The 23022-nt window shown below is 26.4% G+C and overlaps 2 protein-coding genes across 2 annotated transcripts; both read left to right on the top strand.

The window, feature by feature from the left end:
* The first annotated feature begins 1462 nt into the window (after positions 1–1462).
* LOC100214685 (uncharacterized) lies at positions 1463–7808 on the top strand. The gene is made up of 3 exons (XM_065808793.1): positions 1463–1634; positions 7213–7356; positions 7430–7808. The coding sequence occupies exons 1-3, from the start codon at positions 1499–1501 to the stop codon at positions 7495–7497; spliced, it is 348 nt and encodes a 115-aa protein (XP_065664865.1). The 5' UTR covers positions 1463–1498; the 3' UTR covers positions 7498–7808.
* Positions 7809–8196: 388 nt separating this feature from the next.
* On the top strand, positions 8197–22183 carry LOC100200412 (uncharacterized). The gene is made up of 7 exons (XM_065807460.1): positions 8197–8434; positions 10744–10939; positions 11050–11103; positions 13709–13781; positions 17927–18104; positions 19298–19399; positions 22066–22183. Exons 1-7 carry the CDS (start codon positions 8258–8260, stop codon positions 22078–22080), a joined length of 795 nt encoding a protein of 264 aa, XP_065663532.1. The 5' UTR covers positions 8197–8257; the 3' UTR covers positions 22081–22183.
* Positions 22184–23022: the final 839 nt, after the last annotated feature.

Raw genomic sequence — 23022 nt, 5'->3', positions numbered from 1 at the left:
CTAGGTTTAAAATAACACTAGGTTTAGTAAAATAAATTTTACTTTATTATATAATATTAAGTTGTTAACAAGTTTAACAACTCTTATTTAAAAATTATGAATATAAGCCCTACAAAAGTTATAAAAAACAACATTACAAGTAATAATAAAAAATTATGAATTTTACAAAGTTGATTGTTTGGTAGTACCAAGGTCATTGTTGATTGTTTGGTAGAAGCAAGTTAATTGTTATTTGTAGTTAAAGTTGTAAAAACTTGTAATCAATTCAGCCTTATCACTTTACTTAATGCTAACATTAATTTTTTTTGTACTTCACACAAATCTTTTTTCTAGAAACACTTTCCTAAAAACTTTTCAAGATAAAATTTTACTTAAAATTATTAAAGTTTAATACATACGTCTGTTTCAAGGTTAAGAAATGTCTAGAACAAAAATAGATATTTGATAGGGATAGTAGGATCCATGATTTTTTGGCACATGAGTTATTTAATTTTTAGTTAAGTTCTAAACTTCAAATTTGTTTGTATTCATACTTAAGTCATATAAGGATGTTTTGCCAAAAATTGTGCTGATTAGAGTCTTGAAAAATCACCAGCCTACATGTGGGGAAAAGATATAGGTATCACCAGCCTACATGTTGGGAAAATATGTTTACATTTGTTTATTCAGTGTATTTTTAAAAAATTTTTAATAAATATATATAATAAGCTTGATATATGTATATATATATATATATATATATATATATATATATATATATATATATATATATATATATATATATATATATATATATTTGTGTGTTACTTGTTGCATTATTATTAATATGAAAGTAATATTATTTTCCATATTTTATTGTATATGCATATAAATTCAAATATTAAGTCAGTACTTTGATGTACTTTGATTTTTGACATTTTTGATACTTTGTTTTTTGACATTTTTGAGTCTTAACTTATTGCTTAGAAGGTGAAAAAGAAAATACTGCAGAAAATGAAAAAAAAAATTTTGCTATTTTTTTGTTGTCTTTGTTTTCCTTTATTGCTTGTCAAAAACTTAAACCCTCAGTTGATGAATGTACTGAAGCCCCTATTTATCTCTTATGCACTGAAGCCCCTATTTATTTTCTGTTACCAAACTTGTTGTTTTGATGTAATGTTGTTTTAATTTATTTTAGGCCAACCCTACTTTCCATTCATACAATTTAGGTACTCATTTTAATTTAAAAACATTAACACAAAACAAATTACTTTTTAAATATTTATAATATTAACAATTCATATTACCAATTTTATATTCTATAAAATTGTTAATATGACCATTTCATGTCCAAGCTAATGTTTGTATATAGACAATTGATGATGTTATATGGATGTAAAATGAAACTTTATAAATGTATGTAATAATGTATGACAGTTTTATTTAGTTATTAATACATTTTTTAATGTAAAATTAATTATATAGTTCTTGATATAGTTATATAAATAATATATTCCAAATGGCAAGTTACAATACACAAGATGTTAAAAAAATAGAACTTTCCTACAAGCCAGCTCTGCAGACCCACCATCATCAACCATTGCATTACTCTTCCCCTGCTCAAGTTGCTGCTCCAATACAAACTCAGCAGCAAGGTATGCAATTTTTTTATTTTTATTAGATTTTTAATATTCATGCTTTGTTGCTTTGTTTTAAATTTGCATTATCCATCGTGTTGTAAATATTTGTATAAATTAAATATTTTGTGTTATAAATTTTTTTGATTTTTTATGTTAATTCGCCTCCCCAAGGCCAAGAATTACAGTAGTCTTGACTGTAGCGGTCTACAGTCGAGGCTACTGTAATTGTGGATACAACCCTTCTCAAATCTATAATTCTGAAACACAAACCTTGACGAATAAGGTTGCTGTGCAGAGAAACAAGTTAAGCACCGTACTACCAGGGGTGTGGTGGGGATTGAATATGAAACTTCTTGCTTATGAGGCAAGCACTCCACCACTACACCACTACCCACTTAAGTATTTGAAGTATAAAGGATATCTGAGATTGTGGGTTATGTGCTTATCCAGCTTTCTCATGTATATATAGTTTAAAAGGAAGTAAAAACAGTAAAAATAGGAAGTAAAAACAGTAAAAATAGTAAATCTTGTTTTATCTACCGAAAATCATTCTTGTGTGATTTGTCATTTAGTTAAGTTTAAAAAAAAAGAAGCAGAGTTAGCTTTAACAGTTTCTGATTATATAAAAATATAATATGCTTTTATTTGTTGGTAATTTATTTGTTTTTTTATTTATATAACTATAATATTATAAAGTAAATATTAAAATAATCAATACCAGGGCTCGAATTAACGCAAAAAAATCGTGAAAAAAAAACTTTTTTGAGGGGAAGAGGTGCATTAGCATAAAATTGTATCTTTTGTACGTAATTGTTATTTTTTAAACATATTATCTCTCATATTTAAATATTATCTTATAATTTTCTTGTTTGTCGGAGATTAAAATAGCGTAAGTTAACGTTATAATTTAAAGTTTAAGTTGCAGTTATAACGTGTTTAATACTATTAAGATATTACTTTTAGTAACTGATTTTACTATTTATATATATATTTATTTATATTATTCATATATATTTACATGATACTTAAAAAAGTAAAAGTAAAAAAGTAAGAGTGAAAAGCAATCATTACGAAATTCAAACCACTTTAAATAGTCATAGAAAGCTATTTAAAATCTTAATGCTGACAATAAAACAAGTGTTATTTTTAAAGTGTATTTAATTGTTATAGGAAAAAGCTATAAAACAAAAAAAAAAAAAACTGCAAAAACTGCAAAGTTGTTTTAAAAATATAAAGAGGTTGTGGTAATGCAAAACAACTTTGTGACACTGTTTCGTGCTGTTTTATACAGTTTTTAACCTTAATAACATAAAATGTATTTAAAATAAGACGAAGCAAATAAATTTGTTCTAATTAATAAATTAAAACATTATTGTCATAAAACTTCATATTTACACAAAAACATGCCTATAGACCATACGAGCCTATAATCTATAGACCAATCGATTTTTAAATTGATGTTTTCATTCAATTTTTTTATTCAAATTGTTTTCCAATAAAAAGTGAAACAAAAAAAAAATTGGTTTAATATATCAAATTATACTCTTTAAGTTTAAGAATATGCTTAAATTATTTTTTTAGAAAAAGACTTCTTTGAACAGAAGTAAAATAATTTGTTAATTTTAATTTAAATTTTTTATAATTTAATTTTTATTTTAATTTTGCAATCACTGGTTTAATGTTTGTAATGTAGAATGTTTCTACTACAATGTAGAATGTTTCTACTTTTAAAACTATTATCAAGAAACAAAATATAAATATCAAAATGTTTATGAAGTTTACAATTTGTGAAAAAAAAACCTTCTTCCTTATTCTCCCTAGTTTCTTCAAATTCTTTATAAATATCTCCAATTTTTTTCAATTTTAAATTTCAATCGCAAAATTATTTGAATAAGAGAATTTTAAAAAACTAAAATTCTTTTGTTCAAATAAATTTCCTTTTAAATAAAATTCCTAAAAATAACTTACAGAAAATGTTTAATCTTGATATCGTTTTTTAATAAAATGAAAAAAAAAAAAAAAATGGTGTTGCGTTTTTCATATTCTATCCAACAATTTTTGTTAAAATAATTTTTAGTTAGAAGCTTATATTATGTGTTAACAACAAATAAGATATAAATAGAAACATTTGTGTGGTTAACTTTTGTAAGTCTTCGAGTATATTAAGTAAATTAATATAATTGATAAGTTAATATTTTAGTAACTGTAAGTTACTGTAGTAGCCTAACTGGTTGTTTTGATTAAGTTTATTGGTAATTTTACTGTGATGTACTTTATCCATTCAGTTAATCAAAGTAAATATAACTTTAAAAGGTTCAAGGTTGTTAAAGCGAAAAACATTGAAGCAAGAAAGTTGTGTTGTTATCGACTTCGACTAAATCAACTTAAAGTTGACTAGTCGAAATTACTCAACTTTGAAAAATTGAATAGTCGATTTAATTGACTATGGGTTTCCTACTAATTGACTAAAAGTTGATTTAGTCGGTTAATCATCCTTACATTCTTATTTCTATTTTTTCACTTGATATAACTTTATTAACCTTTAATTTTGTTATGATGCTGACCAATTAGTAAAGAGATATCTTTATTAGTAGTTTAACTTAAAAAGATAAATTATTTATAAATATAGAGCCATGTGTAAGAATATTATTCATAACAATTTTGCAAAGTCAGCCAAAACATCTGAACATTGAACCTAATTTGCTGTATCACATAAACTTAACTCTATGCTTACTGTATGTAGAACAACTCCATTAATGTTACCTTTTTCTCATTATAGTAACCAGTTGATGCTTTTTTTTAATTAAACTGTTTATTAATTTTTTTAAATTGTTGTGAAAGATGATACAGAGAGAATTTAAAAAATTAACATTTCTTATCTCTGTATCATTTTTACATAAGATAATATATAAGATAAAATAATGTAAGAATACTGCTTATATAATTTCATTTGAATTTAAACAGAAAATTTTAAAAATTAACATTTTAAAAATTCTCTTTGTTTAAGTTCAAATGAAATTACAAGTAGTATTCTTATATTTAATTAAATTCAATACATTATGTAATGATTTGTGCACAATATTTCACAATGGACACTATTAATGAGTTTAACTCCCTTTAGACATTATTAAAGATTTGAATAGCTTCATTTGGACTATTAATAATAATGATTGGTACACAAATAAATCCCTTCGGAGAATATTTCCGCATGAAGGAATTCTTCTATGAACGCACTTAAAAACAGTGTGACCAAACTTAAGAGAGACGAAATGACAGAGAAATTTATATTAAAATTAAGTCCTTTGACTTAATTTTAATATAAAATTTATTTACTTTTATTTTCATAAAAGTAAAGTCTGGAATTATTTTGTAAAAAACAATGACTCTACAATAACCACATGTAAATATAAAGATGCATTAACAAACGAAATTTGCAACAAAGATCTAAAGTGCAATATAAATACCAGCTCAATGGCAAATTATTTGTATAGTATTAATATTAAATAGTCTAAACTTCCAAGTATAATAACTGGTCATCTATCTATCAAAGCTGCATTTGCAAACTCTTACTCATAGTGTTCAAGCTCGCAGAAATATAGAGATTTAGAAGAATCTAGTGTAACTTTATTCTTCAAACAGGCCAACTGCTGTTGATTGATGACAACAAGCATTTTATCGAAATGCTTGATTCCTTTGATATCAAGTACAAATTGCTGACTAGACAAAGGTTTTCATATGAAATAGTGCCGCTTAAGTTTGAATCATTTAAAATAAAGCAACTCAATCAAAGACATTTTAATCAAACCAGAGAACAAAAATAATAAAGAATTGTTGTTAAAAAGCTGGGAATTGGAAATCATTGGCAAGCTAATTGATTATTAGAACCAATACATGATTTTACAAAAATTTTGAGCGGATCACAATATACCACTTGTTCAATTATATTACCAGCCGTTTATAAATTAACTGATTATTTTGCTAACTTTAAAAGTGAATCAAATAATCATACAATTATGAATCTTGCCATTAAACTCAAAGACAGTTTTAATCAAAGATGTGAAGATTTTCTCAAAATTGAAAAGTTATATGCAGCTACATATTTAGATCCTCGATTTCATACTTTTAAATTTATATCGAATAAAACAGCAAAAATTGCTTGTATTAAAAAAGCTTATTCTTTAGTTGTTCAATTGAGCCATGAATTGCAGCTCACACTAACAAGTCTTAAGTTGTCTAGCTAAGAGTTGTCATCTAGTCAAGGAATTCCATCAAAAAAGAGAAAAATACTGTTATGCGATAAAACAGTGTCGTCAAAAGATTTGTTATCAGTGGACAATGAAATCATCAGTTATCTAAATATGAATATAAAAGTCTGAAAATTCATGTTCTCTTGCATTTTATAAAAATAATTTATGTCAATTTCCAGTCAAAGGTAGCAAAGATGCTTTTTAGCATAACTGCTTCATCAACCCTTCAGAAAAGTTATTTTCAAGTGCTGTCGAAATCATCACAGTATGGCGAAATAGACTTAAACCAGGTTTAGCTAAAAAATGTGTCTTGTTGAGCCAAGACATATAAAATGCCAATCTTTGTTTTTTTGCTTCTTTGCTTTGTAATTGTAATTTCCGTTTTATTTTGTTTGTTAAATCAATTTTAATTCATCTAGCAGATTAGAAGAATTAAAATCGAACAAAAAAATGCTCTTGTTATACACCATGCATTATTTATAACAATATTACATATCACCTAGTTTTTTTGTTTACTCTCATAAAGTTCTATTTGTTTCATACCATCTAAAAAGTAAATCGTCAAGCAACATTAAAGTATATGATTATAATAAAAATTTTTATTCTAATATTTCGACTAAATTGACTTTTAGTCAACTTAGTCGATTTTTAAAATGTATTAGTCAATTTTGGTCGACTTTAAAAAATACAAAATCAATTTAGTCAACAGTCAAATAATTTCAAAGTCATAACAACACTACAAAAAAGTTGCTGGTTTCTATTAGCATTAGTTAACTATTAAAAAAATTTTTTAGCAAAAACAATTTAATATATATTTTAATATACTGAAAGTAGTAAAATTAAAAATATAAAATTGTTGATGAAATAATAATTTAAATTATTAATAATAAGTTAATTAATTTTGTGCAATGTTTCAAAAACAAAGATAAAAATCAGGCTGTTTTGTTTTAAAAAAAGAATGAACAAAAAGTTCTTTTTCACATTTTCCCTTTTCAACTTTTCGCTTTAATGACCTTTTTAAAGTAATTTAAATTCAAATGTGCTTTACCTTAAATAAAAATCTCCACAAGAAAGAGCGAATGATCACACTATTCAAACTATAAATTTAGCGTGACGTATGTTATGACAAAAACATTACTTTTAAGAATTGGCAAAAAAAAGTTCCAAGTTAGAAAAAAAATTAATAAACAACCAAAAAAAAAAAATTGCAAAAATATTTTTTTTAAGAAAAAACTAATCGCAAAGGTGTGAAAAGCAATCACAGTTCGCGATTACGGTACGCTTAATTCGAGCCCTGAATATTATCCTATGTATTATGTTTTCTTAATTTATGTAATTTTTTTTAGTCTCACGTAACATTGTTAATAATTCTCCACAGTTTTCACATCAAAGTAAATATGGTGAACTTTTGAATGTTATTGAAGATCTTGGAAGAGAAATTAAACCTACTTATGCTGGAAGTAAAATGGCTCAAGAAAGACTGAAAAAAGGTTATTTTAAAATTGATGAAAACAGTTTATAAAAAATAGAATTATTTAGAAAATCTTTTTTTTAATGATGTAGGAATAATGCATGCAAGAACACTTGTACGTGAGTGTTTGGCTGAAGTTGACAAAAGTGCTAGACAATAAAAAAAAACACAGCTTTGGTTTTAAAAGTTTGATGTTTTTGACTAGAATCATGTTATGGTGATTGAGCTGCAATTTAAAGATGGTTTGAATTGACTTTCTAGATAAACATTCCTAATTTAAGAGTAAAACAATATCAATTTTTTTTCAATTATTTATTTGCATACTTACTATACACTTCTGTAATACATTTATTATAAGGTTTAGTAATACAGCTATAGTAATTATATTCAACATACTAGTGAAAATTTATATTTAATATGCTAGTGAAAATTTGTATTCAATATACTAGTGAAATATTTTATATTAAAATATATTAAGTGAAAAGTTCTATCAGTAATGTGCAAATTTAAATACCTCAATTGTTTAAAAAATTTTCCTAATTTTGATTGATGTTAGAGACATATTTTTTAATTTTAATCAGATTTGTCCTATGCTTTTTTTAATTTTATGTTTTTAAATTTAGTTTGGGAGGTTGCTTGTATATGGTAGTAATTGCTTGTTTATTATTGTAACTATCATATACAAGCAATGATTATTTATCAAATGTTTGTACATTGTAGTATCACACAATTATGTGTGAGGTGTCATTGTTGTTGTATTTTTTACCTTTACCTTTTACCTTCTTTTTTTTTTAATTCACTTTTTTGTTTATTATTATGCATTTTATTAATTAATTAAATTATTATTATTTTATTATTAACATTTTAGCTTTAATTTTTTTTGTAGTTGTTTTCATAATAATGTTTTAAATATTTTGATCATGGTGCTCCACCATCGTGGAGTTTTTTCTTACATTTATGGAAGCATTGTTGACTACATGTCAGCAAAACCCCCAATGGCTGTTATGATGAGTTTTGTTGCTGCTTTGTCATTGAGTATTTTTTCACTTTCATGGTATATTACATCAAATGACATGGTTGATGTTACTACAACCAAGGTTATTAATTGTTTTTTAAAGTTACATTATGTCTTTGTTCTTCTTGTTTTTAATGTTTAACTAGGGAATGCAAATTTTGATGAAAATAAAAAAAAGAAATTCGAAATTAAATTTTTCCAGAATTCAGTTGAATTCCGATAATATTTTAAATTTTTTTATGTCTATAAAAATTATAAAAATAACTTATTTGAGATAATTCATTGTTATTTATTGCATAAAAAATACTTTTTTTAAAAATAAAAATGAAACATAAAATTATACCAAATTTAATTAGTACTGAAACATTCTAATATAGTATATCATTTAATAATAAAAAATATAAAATTATTGTTTTATTTGCCTAAAATATGCCTTGAGGAAGCAGAGATCACTTAAAGCTGCGTCTCTGAGTCTTATTCAAACTTTTGTACAAAAGTTATCAGCAATTGAAAAGGCTCGCTCAGACTCCACGCTCGATGGGGGAATCAAAATCAAATATGAGTAGATTGACTCTAATATTTTGCCATGAACGCTGTTCTCTTCAAAGAATTTCATTTCAGATTTAATTTTTGAAATTAAGCTCCTATTTATTATTTGTTGAGTTGAGTTAGATGTTACGTTGGACGATAAATTCAATTGAATTTTGTTCTCCAACTTGCATTAATGTTAAGGGCTTAGTTTGTTCTTCTAACATCACTTCTATCACATCGTCAGCTTCTGGCTGTTCGCCTTAGGAAGTTTCCATGTTAGTGTTAAATATCAATCTTTGTGCAGAGTTTTCAATAACTTTGGCTATTGTTTTTTCAATGGTCTAGTAAAAGATGCGTGAATCTAACTTTTTCCGCCATTGTGTAAATACTGAAGAGTTACAGACACATTAGTTCGTCCTTGGCTTATTCGGTCTTCTAATTTCTTCTTTAATTTTAATGAAAGTTGATCAGATCAACATTTAGCTTCACTGGGAGAAGTGCAGAGATAATGTTTTTAATCGACAAAATTTCAGCATCTAGAATACGATATCAGATGCAATGTCAATCAATGCTTTTCTAAAACAGCTTTTTAGCTTGTTAAACCTTTCAAGCATTTTGACTAAGCTGTTCCATCTAGTTCTGATGTCTATAGTAAGTTTCAATTGTTTTCCAAATTCTTGTTTCACATATACTTGAAGAATATCATTTGATGTTTTTGAAAAACAAAATTTCTTTACAATCAAGTAAACTTTTTTGATGAGAAAACTAAATCCAGATTCTTCAGCCTCAACAAGCTCAGCTTTATTATAAGTTTGTTCAATCAAGCCAACATTTTCATTTTCAATGTATTCTTCATCTGATTGATCGAAGTCACTTATTGATCTTCTACACTATCATTTTCTGTATATGTGTGAGCCACCAATTCAGTTGTATTCAAATTACTATACAGAACATCAACAGGTACTAAACCTAAATTCCAAAACTGTTTCTTGCCATAGACATTCACATTTAAATAACATCGGTTTCTTAAAAATGTCCATTCATTTAGAGTTAAGCAAAATCTTGTTCCATCTTCTTTTAAATTTATAAAATTCTGCATCATTTTAGCCCACATTTTTTGTGTGTATTCTAAAACCATTTTGCGAAGCGATTTAGGTGATTTTGGTAATACATAATCTTTTGATTTTTACATTGTTTTGTGTATTCCAAATAACTTTCCTTTGAAGACATTTTAGAATGTACTGTTGATAATAATTTAACTTGTCAAACAAAACAAAATTAAAATTAAATAATTATCAAATAATGTTGTTAAATTAAAACTGGTATTATTCCTGCTATTATTTGCTTACCTATTTAAAAAATATTGATCCAAATAATTCAATACACACCGCATTCCAATAAACAAATCTCAACACTGTTGAAAATCGTAAAATATAAAACACGAACACAAGGTAATACCAACTATAAAAATTGTTACATGTGGATATGAGATGAAGACACGAAACCGTTAACTGCAATTTAGGAATGTTTTCTCTATGTCTACTTGTATTATGCAGGATAACTGTAATTTACAATTGTTTTCTTTATTTCTTCTTATAGAATTAGAATGTACATTATTTATATGTACAGAAACAAAAACACAAGTTAAAAGTTGGAGAGAGCACAAAAAAAAAAATTATTTTCGGAATTCGCAGGAAAAATTTTCGGAATTCGAAACTACATCATGAAAACGAATTCCGGAATACTCGAATTTTAAATTTTGAGATGCAATCCCTATGTTTAACTTACACATTAAACTTTTTATTTAACTTTTTCTTTTTATTTAACTCTTTTAAACTAATTTTTTTATTAATTTGATAGTTGTTTAATGACATGCTGAACAGTTTTGCTGATTTGACATTTTGTCTTGTAAATTCAACAGAGATATCAAATCCTATTTTTGAACAAGAAACAGTTGATGTTGCATTAAATCTTAAAGCAATTATAAGCGGAATTTCCATAAGTAATTTTTCTAAAATGGAAAGCACTGTTCAAACTTTTTGGTTGCTTCCATTAGGTATCAAATGATTTAGCTTTTTAAGACATTAATGTAGTTTTTTTTTAAACTTATATATTCTATTGTGTTTTATTATGCTATTAAAATTATTTCAATAAAATTAATTTTAGATCATGATTTTCATAATATTGGGGTGAAAGCTTTTTTTGAAGAAAAATATTTTGGTAATTTTTTGAAATACATTGTTTTGGTAATTTCTTCTGTTAAACAATATTTTGGTTATTTCTTCTCTTTAAACATTTCGACACCATTGTTATTAAATACGATATTTAAAAAAAACTTTTGTAGAATATCAAGATTATTATTTTTGAAATGTTTGCTGTTTTGTTATTTAATTTATTTGTACACACTTAATAGCAAGTTTTTTTTAAATATATTTAAGTGTATTAAATATGTTTTTAAGGGGATTTGATGATCATGAGGAGGGGTATCCAGATTTGATGATGTATTTAAAGAACAAAATAGTAAGATTAAATAAGCTTTTAAGTTTTGCAAGTATTTGTCTTTATTGTCATATTTTTTCTTCTGATACTTCTTGAACAACATTAATTACTCTTCTGAGGGTATTTTGGCTACAATTTCTGTAATCTGTTTTTTTAGGCTTTGAATATCTTCATGATAAGTCAGATAGAGATTTTGCTAAAAAGCTAAAAATAACAAGGTACCAGGTTTGGCTAATACAGTGAATGGTTAATTATAGTGATGTCCTTCCTGTTTAGGTACTCTAGGATAACTTTTGCGACATGAAGTTTTGATTTGTTATGAAAAACAATATTTTTTTGATGTCTGATGTTGGTTGTTGCTTTTTAGTTGTAGAAACAACAGGTTTGAGACATTCCTAAATGAGCACTGTTTGAGCACATATGATTTTGTCCTTATCAAGAAAAAGTGGAAGTTTTTTTTGGGTATCTCCAGCATCCACCTATGAACCCAAAATGATTGTTTGCAGCAAACTTGTATCAAGTAGATCTAGAATTTGTTGCCCCAATAAAGTCTCCATTTACTTTCATTGAACTTTGGTAAAAAACTGCTTTTTGAATTATTGTAAGCTGATGATGAACCTAACACGATACAAGTTTTAAAATATAAAAATGGTCATGAATGATTCTTTCTATGGTGCCATAGGAAAATGATGCTTGGGCTTTAAGTTGATGTAAAAGAGTCTATATATTGTTGACTAGTCTTGATACTTTGTGGCATTGTGGATGGTCATGGCCTTCAAAGTCATCAATGTTGTGCTTAAATTAATTGCCTCATCTCCAAACAGACAAAGGAGCTTTGTCTGAATATGCTAAAGTCAATTTGTTATGGATTTCCTTTACTGACTTTACCAGTTTATGGCAAATCAAAATCTAAACTTGATAAGCAGACAAAAAAAATTGTTTAAAACAAAGTGTACAATGCTTAAAGCAAAATGTAAAATGTTTAAAACAAAGTGACAATGATTAAACCAAAGTGCACAATGCTTGTTTTGTGCTTAATTAAAAGTTATGATTCAGTGCTTCAAAATATTTTTTTAATAAAAAAAGTTTTTTTTTATTAAAAAAATGCTTCTGTTGTTATACATATGTTGGTTTACTGCCATAAAATTTATCCTCAGCTAGATTTTTATTGTCTAGTTAATGTCTTTAAAATATATTTTTATGTGGCTAGTTTAGTCTATAAGATTACATTTGGCAGTTAATTGATCCTGCAGTATTAAAATAATGCAGTAATTAACTCCTTTTCATGTAAAACAAAAACAAAAATACATCAAAAATAATTTAAAAAAATTATCATTTTTTTATTATAAATTATTATCATAGTTATTATCATTAGCATCTGCTAAGGTTGCATCTCTTTATCGAGCTCGACACTTTCTTACTCTGGATTCTATTCTCTATCTCTATAAATCTCAAATCCAGCCTTGTATGGAATACTGTTGCCGTATCTGGGGTCGATCTTCTATTGATGCCCTTTCTCTTTTAGACAGGGTGCAAAAACGCATTGTAAACATAGTTGGACCTGCTCTTGCAGCCAATCTCCAACCATTATCACATCGTCGTAATGTTGCTTCTCTTTCTCTTTTCTACAAATACTATAATGGATACTGCTCTAAAGAGTTAGCGTCGCTTGTGCTATCTACTAAAATTCATTCTCGTGTTACTCATCATTCAATTAAGTCTCATCCTTTTTCTGTGACTGTTCCTAACAGGGATGCGAAGTCCCAAAAAGGACTCCGGATAAGTCAAAAAAAGATTACTTTATCTTAGTTTTTGGACTACTAATAGGAAAAAAATTAAGACTTTTAGGTGAGAGGAACAATCGTTTTTTGAACCCGGAGTCCTTAGGTATAATGGCGGCAAGGACGTCCTTTTGGGACTCCGCATCCCTGGTTCTTAAATGCTCCAAAAACTCTTATTCGTCCTATTTTTTTCCTCAAACATCAGTTCATTGGAATTCGCTTCCATCATCTTTCTTTTCTGATTTATACAATTTGCAATCTTTTAAGTCGTCTGTCAATCATTAACTTGCTCTACAATCTTCATCTTTTCTCTTCCAGTAACTTCCAACTCTAATTAGTGGTTGCATGCAGCTTTGTTGGAAGTGAAGATGTTAAAAAAAAAAAGTTAGTAGTTATTCACAAGTATTATTAATATATTAATAATAGTTTTACACAAATCATAAGTTACATAATTAGTGAGTTTTAATTTTTTATTTCTTATTTTCTAGTCAAATTGCTCTAGCAAAAAAATAATTGATGTTTTTAAGAGCATTTTCCTTATTTAGGCATGCAAAGAAATAACACAGTTAATGCATGTGTTATTTTATCATTAAGAAAAAGTATGCTAACAGAACAAATGTGAGTTTAGTTGTATTTTGTTTCAATATAATCATTGTTTATTGTATATCTCGTTATCTATTAGCAAAAAAAATAATATGAATATATATACATAAATGATAAATGAGAAAGTACGATGGGTAAAGGGGATAACTAGTGTTAAGATGCTTTATTATTTCATGCCAAAAGATGTTACACACTTGGAACTGCTCTTACATTCTAGACACCACAAAACAAAATTTCAAATGTTTTTTTTTTTTTTTTTCGCAATATGTTGCAGAGTACAATGCATCATTAAATATACATACAATACATGTTGCTATGGTATCAGTGGCATCAATTTTAGATATGACATCAATGGCATCAAAGTCACTGATGTCATATCATGTCATAGCAACATGTATTGTATGTAAATATATATACAATTCATGTTGCTATGGTATCAATGGCATCAATTTTAGATATGACATCAATGGCATCAAAATCATTGATGCTATCATATCTAGCTTATAAACTAAAAATTTTTTTGTTTGAGCTTTTAATTTTTTATTTATTTTTCTTTTGATTATCTTTACAATAGGAGAATATTAATATAATTGTAGAAGAATATTAAAAAATCTCTTGCTAAAATGTTTAAATGTTAAAATGCATTGTTTTATTTAAAGAATCGCTAATAAAGATAAGCAAATTTCTAAAAAATTTTAGATCTTATCTCCCTACAAGCAAAAATATGAAACTATAAAAAATCGTATTTTGTGATTCGCTTCTGTGATTCAATGCAAAAAATCATTAAAATAAATTTTAGTTGGAAAACTTTATTTTACTGCAAATATTTTAACAGAAGCAGAGTTATATGGCAATGCCACCTGCAATGCTACAGCTAACTTTTGCAAGTAACTATCTTTAAGTATGTCAAATTTTTTACTTAAATTGGCTGGGGTTACAGTTAGGTCATAGTTTTTATATTAGGCTTTTTAAACATTTAATCTGTTTTAAACTAGTTTAAAAGTGAATAAAGAAAGTGTTTTCATAGAGTTTAGAAAAAAATAATTATGTCTATTAAAACTGATATGTTAAATTATGTGTTAATATGTTTTATATGTTTGGCTTTAAAAGCATTTTTGGTTAAAAAGATGTTTAAATTAAATAATTAAATTTTTTTTGTTTTTTTGGTGTTTGATTTTTTTTTTTAAGTTTTATCCCACTTGTGAAAATCACCTAAAATAAACAAAATTACTTGTTTTACAATTTTTATCCCACTTGTCTAAATCTCCTAAAATATACAAAATTACCTGTTTTACAATTTTTTTTATCTAAAAATCGGAAAATCTTTATTTTTATAATCTTGAAAATCATTAAGAATCTACTAAATCACAAAATAAATTGAGGTTCAAGACTAACCTTTTTCCCTCAAAAAATGTTGTTTTAATTTTTGGTCTGCAGATTTTTAGCATGCAAAGGGAGAAGTAGTAAAAAAAAAATTGTGATTGTATAACATATTATTAACTGTTTATTACTTAAGAAATATGAGGTAGAACAGAGGAAGCATCTAGAGTATGATATGATTTAGATATTTATATATGATATGATTTAGAAATGGATATGGATAAATATGGATATGGATAGACATGATATGATTTAGAAATTTATTTTTAATATCAAGAATATTAAATGGAAAATATTTAAAGGAAAACAGAATAGTATTTTATGATGTATTATTGTGAAAGCTACAAGGGTTAATGATTTTACAGGTTAATGATTTGCAGCACTTGGAATGAACAGACAAGATGATCAGGTAGATTTGTGGTATCTAATTGACTGAATATGGATATAGATTCAATAGTGTTAAGTATTTTAAAGTTCCACAAACAATTATTCTCAATAGAACTTTCTTAATGGAAAATTCTTAACATAATTATTCTTAATAGAACATTAATTATTGGGAAAATGAGATAATCACTGATTTTCACTTCAAATATGTCTTTAGCTTACCTTAATGAATTGAAAGAATTCTTGATTTATAAAAATCTTTTTTTTTTACACTGGACCAGTAGGAGGTACAAAGAAAATGGTTTTACAATAATAAAACTGTGTTATTTAGAAATATGGGTACTAGCTGAAATTGATATTAAAGAAACTATTAAATTGTTGAATGTCTAAAGAACAACTTTATTAAATTGTTGAATGTCTAAAGAACAACTATAAAACATATAGACACAGCTAGTTTTAAAATTGCTCATTGTTCTTCTTACTTTTTATTAAAAATTGTTTTTCTTTGAGCTTGTGGGGGAAATTATAAAAATCTGTTGAAAAGATAAATACATACATATTGCAGTTAAATATATGCTTAGGGTCATTAATTTATCTGTTATATTATTTTAATTTCGATATTTAATGCTGTTAAACATTGAACAAAAGAGTAATTTTTTGATAATACAAAGACAACTATTTGAGTTAAAAAGACCTACACATTTGCAAGTCTGTTATTTGGTCTGGTCTGTAATTTGGCCCAGTCTTGACAGAATAAACCTTAACCATTTAGGCAATAATTATGTTTGTTTACAACAACCTTAGTATTAACAGATTCTTAAAAAAAGCTGTTAAAAACTTCTAGTGTAAAAAGTGATCAGTTTTCTAATGAGCAAAATGTTTCATTATGCTCATTATTTCAAGCCATTCTATTCTGAATCTGGTTAATAGTCATTTGGAATATCTAAATAGCAAAGTAGACCAAAGTAGATCAACAGTTTTTTTTTCTTTTTCTTTTAATTACTCAGAGACAAATTTTGATTTATATTAATATTTTACTAGGATTTCAGTGAGTTTCACAGTAATAACACGTAACTCTCCAATGTCAATCCCTTAAACAGTATCAGAGGTGTGTTTTAATTCTTCATCTATTAAATTTAAATATGTTTTGGATATATCTATAAGATCTTTTCCAGTAACTTGAAAGTTTATTTAACCAGCAATATTGTTTTTTGCTTTTTTTGTTGAATCTTTTAAAGACAAACTTTTGCTGAAGTTAATATTTTCAGAGTTTATCTTTTTGCAGATTCATTTGGAATTCCAGATATTTTTTCCAGAAATCCAAAAAGTATATTCAGACTCGTAATTAACTGTAATTTTTGTTACAATGAAGTGTGAATCTTTGAATTTTATTTGTAAAACAACACCCCACCCGTCTCAGCCTCATCCTCTCATTGTAGGGCTGTATTTTGCTCTCTAGAATGTCATTAAATTATTGCAGTAAAAACAAAATAATTTAATCAAAAAAAATTATTTATTTAGCTGGGCCTAGCTAAATAAATAGTTTTTTACAACCCTATTTTACTGGTTTGAGTTTTAACATTTCTTCTCTATTGTCAACAAATTTTTTAAGTTTTAAAACAGCAAATCAGTTGATTTATTGTTTACATATTAGTTATTCAATAATAATTTTTTTTTAACCAATTACAATTTAATTTTTAGTTTGTATTTTTATTTTGTAATTCTATGTAAAAGAGTTTTTTCCATTTGTGCATCCCATACAAAATTATATTTAGACAAATTAACAACATTTTATTAAAAATGAAATCTATTTTTAAACTTACAACATTTAAAAGGTTAATTTAGACTTTTAAGCATCATTATATTTTTTTAAATTATTTATTCAAAACTTATTTTAGGCTGAATTTCAAAGTGTCTCATAAGCAAGACAACCTCCTATAAGTCTCAACTGTTTGAGACAACCTCCTATAAGTGGTGTGTAAAGCTATGCCATTTTAATTACAAAAATAAAAAGCTTGTTTTTTGTTATTTAACTTGAGTTTTTGAATATTAAGTTTTTAGTTGCTTGTCTAAATTCATGGATGTTTGGTTTTTTATCATTCCTTCATTGTTTGGTTTCTCTTTTCATTCAATTTTTTATGCTTAAACATGTATACAATAAAAACATTCAACTTTTTTCTCCTTGCAGACTGCTGCAACGAGAAACTAATTGAGCGCAGTACTACCATGGAAATGGTGGGTATCATATTTGGAGCTTCCTACTTATAAAGCTAAAAGTGCTACTACACTACTACCACATTTTTGTTTTTTAATTTTTCAGTAATAATTTTGTTTTTAATTTATAAATTACAATGACTTTATAAATATACAAATATCGCTTATTACTATTGCTATAGGCCACTATATCTTTGCAAACCACCAACAAATGTTTTAAAAAGTGATCAAAATGAAATAGTTAAAATGCAACCTCAGTTTCATGGGAAGAGAATGCAGAAACGTTACCAGTGTGCTTCAGAGCTACAGATGAATTTTCTATTGGATAAAAGTGGAAAATATGATATTTACTTAAACCTTGTATGTGTTTATCAATTGATTTTTTTTAAAATAAATATCTTAAACTTTCAAATAGGTATGACTTACCTAGTTTGTTTATAAATCAAAATTTAATCTAACTTTTATTCAAAGAAATAACATATTTATTAAAGGTTTATTTCTGTTATCTGAAAACTTATCTGTTATAATAGAAAACTTATTGAAGTTATGGTACTATAGTGCATAATAATGTATATAAGTTATGGAAAAATAGTTAGATAATTATGTGTCTTTGCTTAACATAACTTGATCCAAATATAATTTCACTGTTTTTTACATTTACATTTTTACATTTACATTTTTACATTTACATTTTTACATTTTACATTACATTAAAATGTTTAAATTTAAGATATGTTTAAATTTTACACATATCTCAAAATATTTATTTTCAGCAAACACATTTTCAATATCTTTATATTTATGTTAATTTCTGTTCTCTGAAATAAATACACCACTCTTACTCTAAATATATAAATACATCTTTCATGTTTATTCATATCCTGCATATCTTTCATGTTTATTCATATCCTGCATATCTTTCATGTTTATTTATATCCTGCATATCTTTTATGTTTATGCATGCATATCTTTAAAGTTTTTTAATTATTTTAAAAAGTTATAGCTTATTAACAATGTTTTTCAATATTATTTTAAATATCACTATGTTTGGTGTTTTTGTTTTTTAATGTTACTTTAAATTTGCTTACCCATGTTTGTTGTCTTTATTGTTCTTAGTTCATCATTTTTAGTAGAAACTTTAAGTCTCCATACTCATGTTTGTTGTTTTTGGTGTTCTTAGTTCATTATTTTTAGTAGGAACTTTAGATCTCCATACTCATGTTCGATGTTCTTAGTTTATAAATATTACTTTAAATCTCCATACTCATGTTCGTTGTTGTTAGTGTTTTTAGTTCATCGTTTTAGTAGGGACTTTAAGTCTCCATACTCATATTTGTTTTTCTTTGCTTTTTAATATTATTTTAAATATCCATACTTTTGTTCATTGTTCTATGTTTTTTATCATTAGTTCATCCTCATGTTCGTTTTTCTTAGTGTTCTTAATAGGGATTAAAATAAAATGAGATTTCTATAAAAATTCATTCATTAAGGTCACATTGAGGATTGGTCAGTACTTTATTTATTATAGTTTTTTTTTTTTTTTTTTTTTTCAGTGGGAGAAGTCAAAACTGGTTTCAAGACTTCAAACAGGAAGTTTAATATTTTTGGTCATCTTTTTTTCTGGATTATTATATATTATCTTTAAAGGAAGAAAGGTTTGTTAAGATTTTATTTTTGCATATTAAATTCTTGAGTGAGATTCTATACAAAACTGACTCATTCAATTTTATAAAGTACTCTTCAACTTTTTTTATTTGTGGGTTAAATCATTATATTTCAACCAATTTAAAGAAAGCTTTGTGGGACACCATCTCTGATTTTCCTGATTTTTACATATTGTTATGTGCATCATGTAGATAGGTTAAATTTGAAATTTCAGACTTCCAAGTACAACGGTTCGGAAATTATAGCCTTACAAACATGACACAGTGGCCCCCCTCGATTTACAAATGGTTAAAGCAGACTACTTTAGAGCTGTATAACTTTTTTCTCACTTTCAACAAGTGTCTCATTTTTTCTAGAACTATTTTCTGGATAGTTCTCTCTTTAAAAAAGTGGTTTTTATCAACTTGTGTTAAATTAGAAAAAAATTATGACCTCCTCAACTTTGGAAAAAATCATAAAATTGGTAAAATATGCCAAAATGAAACTAACTGTAGCATTATTCTGTTCATCCACAAGTCTTTACAGATAGCTTTTCTGATTAGCTACTACTGCCTGCAATAAACGGGCAAAATATAGGCAGCTTGTTGCAGTTTAAAACTTAAATATATCTAAAAGCAAAATATCCACTCGCCTAAAATGTCCAATTTTCAGCCATTTTGAGGTGCTTGTAAATTTTTTTAACACTTTGTTTTGATCTAAGATTAACAGCATATAAGACCATTAGACCTAACTATCTGAAAAAGAAAACATTATAAGCTTGTCAAATCCACACCAAAAACGCCAGCATTTTTAAATTAATTTAAAACTAGTGTCCCTCTAATCTGTCAACTGGCCTATGTAAAGGATGCAACTAATTATAAGTCATTTCTTAATAAAAGGAAAGAAATGGTTGGTTGTCCTCTCCTTGATCTCGTCTTTATAGTAGATAGGGGCACAAATAAAGGGGTCAGTAACTTTTTAGAGACTTTCATTATGGTTCAAATAAAAGGTCTCTAAATTAATTTAGATATTTAGGTACTTAATACCTTAATATCTAAACAAATTTCAAAATGAAACCAATATTTCTTTAAATTCTATTTTATTATAGGTAATCAGTGGTGTTTATGTGGTCTGGACTCCTCTTCCTCCCCCCCCCCCACTCACTAAGGTGTGGGGGAGGGGGTTTGGGGTGGCACCAATCAAATTCAACTAACTTTTAGTAATTTAATTAACTTTTGTTAATTCCCTTCTAAGACCATTACATTGTATATTTGCTGGAAAATCATTTTGATTACATTTGCGATAGTTACTAAGAAAATTTGAATCTTATGGTAAAAGCATGAAAAAATGCAATAAAGATCTAATGGCCTTAACTGTATATTCATTAGAAAATGAATTATATATGTTTCATGCTAGAAAATGAATGCTTATATCTTTGTATGTTGGTTGCCCTTCTTCCCCCTTTGATTGGTGCCACCCCAAACCCCCTTCCCCCTCCCCCTCACCCTAGTGAGTGGGGGGGGGGGAGAAGTCCAGACCACATAAACACCATTGATTACCTATAATAAAATAGAACTTAAAGAAATATTGGTTTCATTTTGAAATTTGTTTAGATATTAAGGTATTAAGTACCTAAATATCTAAATTAATTTAGAGACCTTTTATTTGAACCATAATGAAAGTCTCTAAAAAGTTACTGACCCCTTTATTTGTGCCCCTATCTACTATAAAGACGAGATCAAGGAGAGGACAACCAACCATTTCTTTCCTTTTATTAAGAAATGACTTATAATTAGTTGCATCCTTTACATAGGCCAGTTGACAGATTAGAGGGACACTAGTTTTAAATTAATTTAAAAATGCTGGCGTTTTTGGTGTGGATTTGACAAGCTTATAATGTTTTCTTTTTCAGATAGTTAGGTCTAATGGTCTTATATGCTGTTAATCTTAGATCAAAACAAAGTGTTAAAAAAATTTACAAGCACCTCAAAATGGCTGAAAATTGGACATTTTAGGCGAGTGGATATTTTGCTTTTAGATATATTTAAGTTTTAAACTGCAACAAGCTGCCTATATTTTGCCCGTTTATTGCAGGCAGTAGTAGCTAATCAGAAAAGCTATCTGTAAAGACTTGTGGATGAACAGAATAATGCTACAGTTAGTTTCATTTTGGCATATTTTACCAATTTTATGATTTTTTCCAAAGTTGAGGAGGTCATAATTTTTTTCTAATTTAACACAAGTTGATAAAAACCACTTTTTTAAAGAGAGAACTATCCAGAAAATAGTTCTAGAAAAAATGAGACACTTGTTGAAAGTGAGAAAAAAGTTATACAGCTCTAAAGTAGTCTGCTTTGACCATTTGTAAAAAGTCTGAAATTTCAAATTTAACCTATCTACATGATGCACATAACAATATGTAAAAATCAGAGATGGTGTCCCACAAAGCTTTCTTTAAATTGGTTGAAATATAATGATTCGACCCTTGTATAAAAAATCTCACTAAGGTTCCCTTTTCCTTAAGCAGTCATTTTAAAATGGCTTTAAAATTTGTTTTTCCCTAATTTATTAACTTTAAGATCTTTTATTTTAAGATCTTTTAAGAAATTTAAACTTTCTAAAAATTTTCTTTTTAATTTCATTTTTTTGGTCTTTTTTTATTAGTACTTATTTTTAGATTGTAGAAAATTAAAAGAGAAATTTTGAAGTTTTTTTCTGAAGCTTGAAGTTTGTAAAGTTTGTATTCTTTATACTGATGATATTTATATGTTTTAAATATATTATGAATATATAAATTATTATATATTTATTGCAATGCAAAATATCTCTTTTTTTCTTTTATTTTATCATTGTCTGGTTTTTTCTTGTTTCTATTTTAAATAAATTTTTTTTAAATACAAAGGTCATGAGTTCTATCTCCCTTTTGACACATAGAATACAAAGTAATAGAGTATACAGTAATTAAATAGGAATTCTCCGAAACCTCTAATTATTTCTATAGAGATATATATAAGTTCAAATTTTGCTATAGAATTTTTGTTGATAAAAAAAGTCCTGTTTATAGAATTTCTACGAAGTTCATGTATGTTATGTGTTTTAAAACACTGTTTATGTATCCATTGTGTTTCAAAATTTTGTTTATCTATCCTCTGTGTTTCAAAATATTGTTTATCTATGCTCTGTTTACAAAACAATGTTTATGTATCCTCTATGTTTCAAAACATTGTTCATGTATTCTCTGTTTACAAAATATTGTTTATGTATCCTCTGTGTTTCAAAACATTGTTCATCTATGCTCTGTTTGCAAAACATTGTTTATGTATACTCTGTTTCAAAACATTGTTCATGTATGCTCTGTTTACAAAACACTGTTCACTGCTTTCTGTTTCGAAATGTATAGCAAAACAATTTTTAATATTTTAGTTTTGTTATTTTTTTGGTTTTTAATAAGTTGGGGTTTAGTTAGGTTTTTGGGGTTTAGGGGTTTAGTTAGGTTTTTGGTTTTTGTTTTTAGTAAGTTTTTGGTTTTTAGTAAGTGTCATTTCATGATTTTTCTTAATAGTCAAATTTAAATAACTTATTAGTTACAGTTTCTAACTTGGTAGTCAAATTTAAAAAACTTATTAGTTACAGT

Source organism: Hydra vulgaris, chromosome 10 (assembly GCF_038396675.1).
Source record: "Hydra vulgaris chromosome 10, alternate assembly HydraT2T_AEP".
NCBI classification, from domain to species: Eukaryota; Metazoa; Cnidaria; class Hydrozoa; order Anthoathecata; family Hydridae; genus Hydra; species Hydra vulgaris.
The sequence above is the reverse complement of the archived record's forward strand: the minus strand, read 5'-3'. Positions and strand labels throughout refer to the sequence as shown.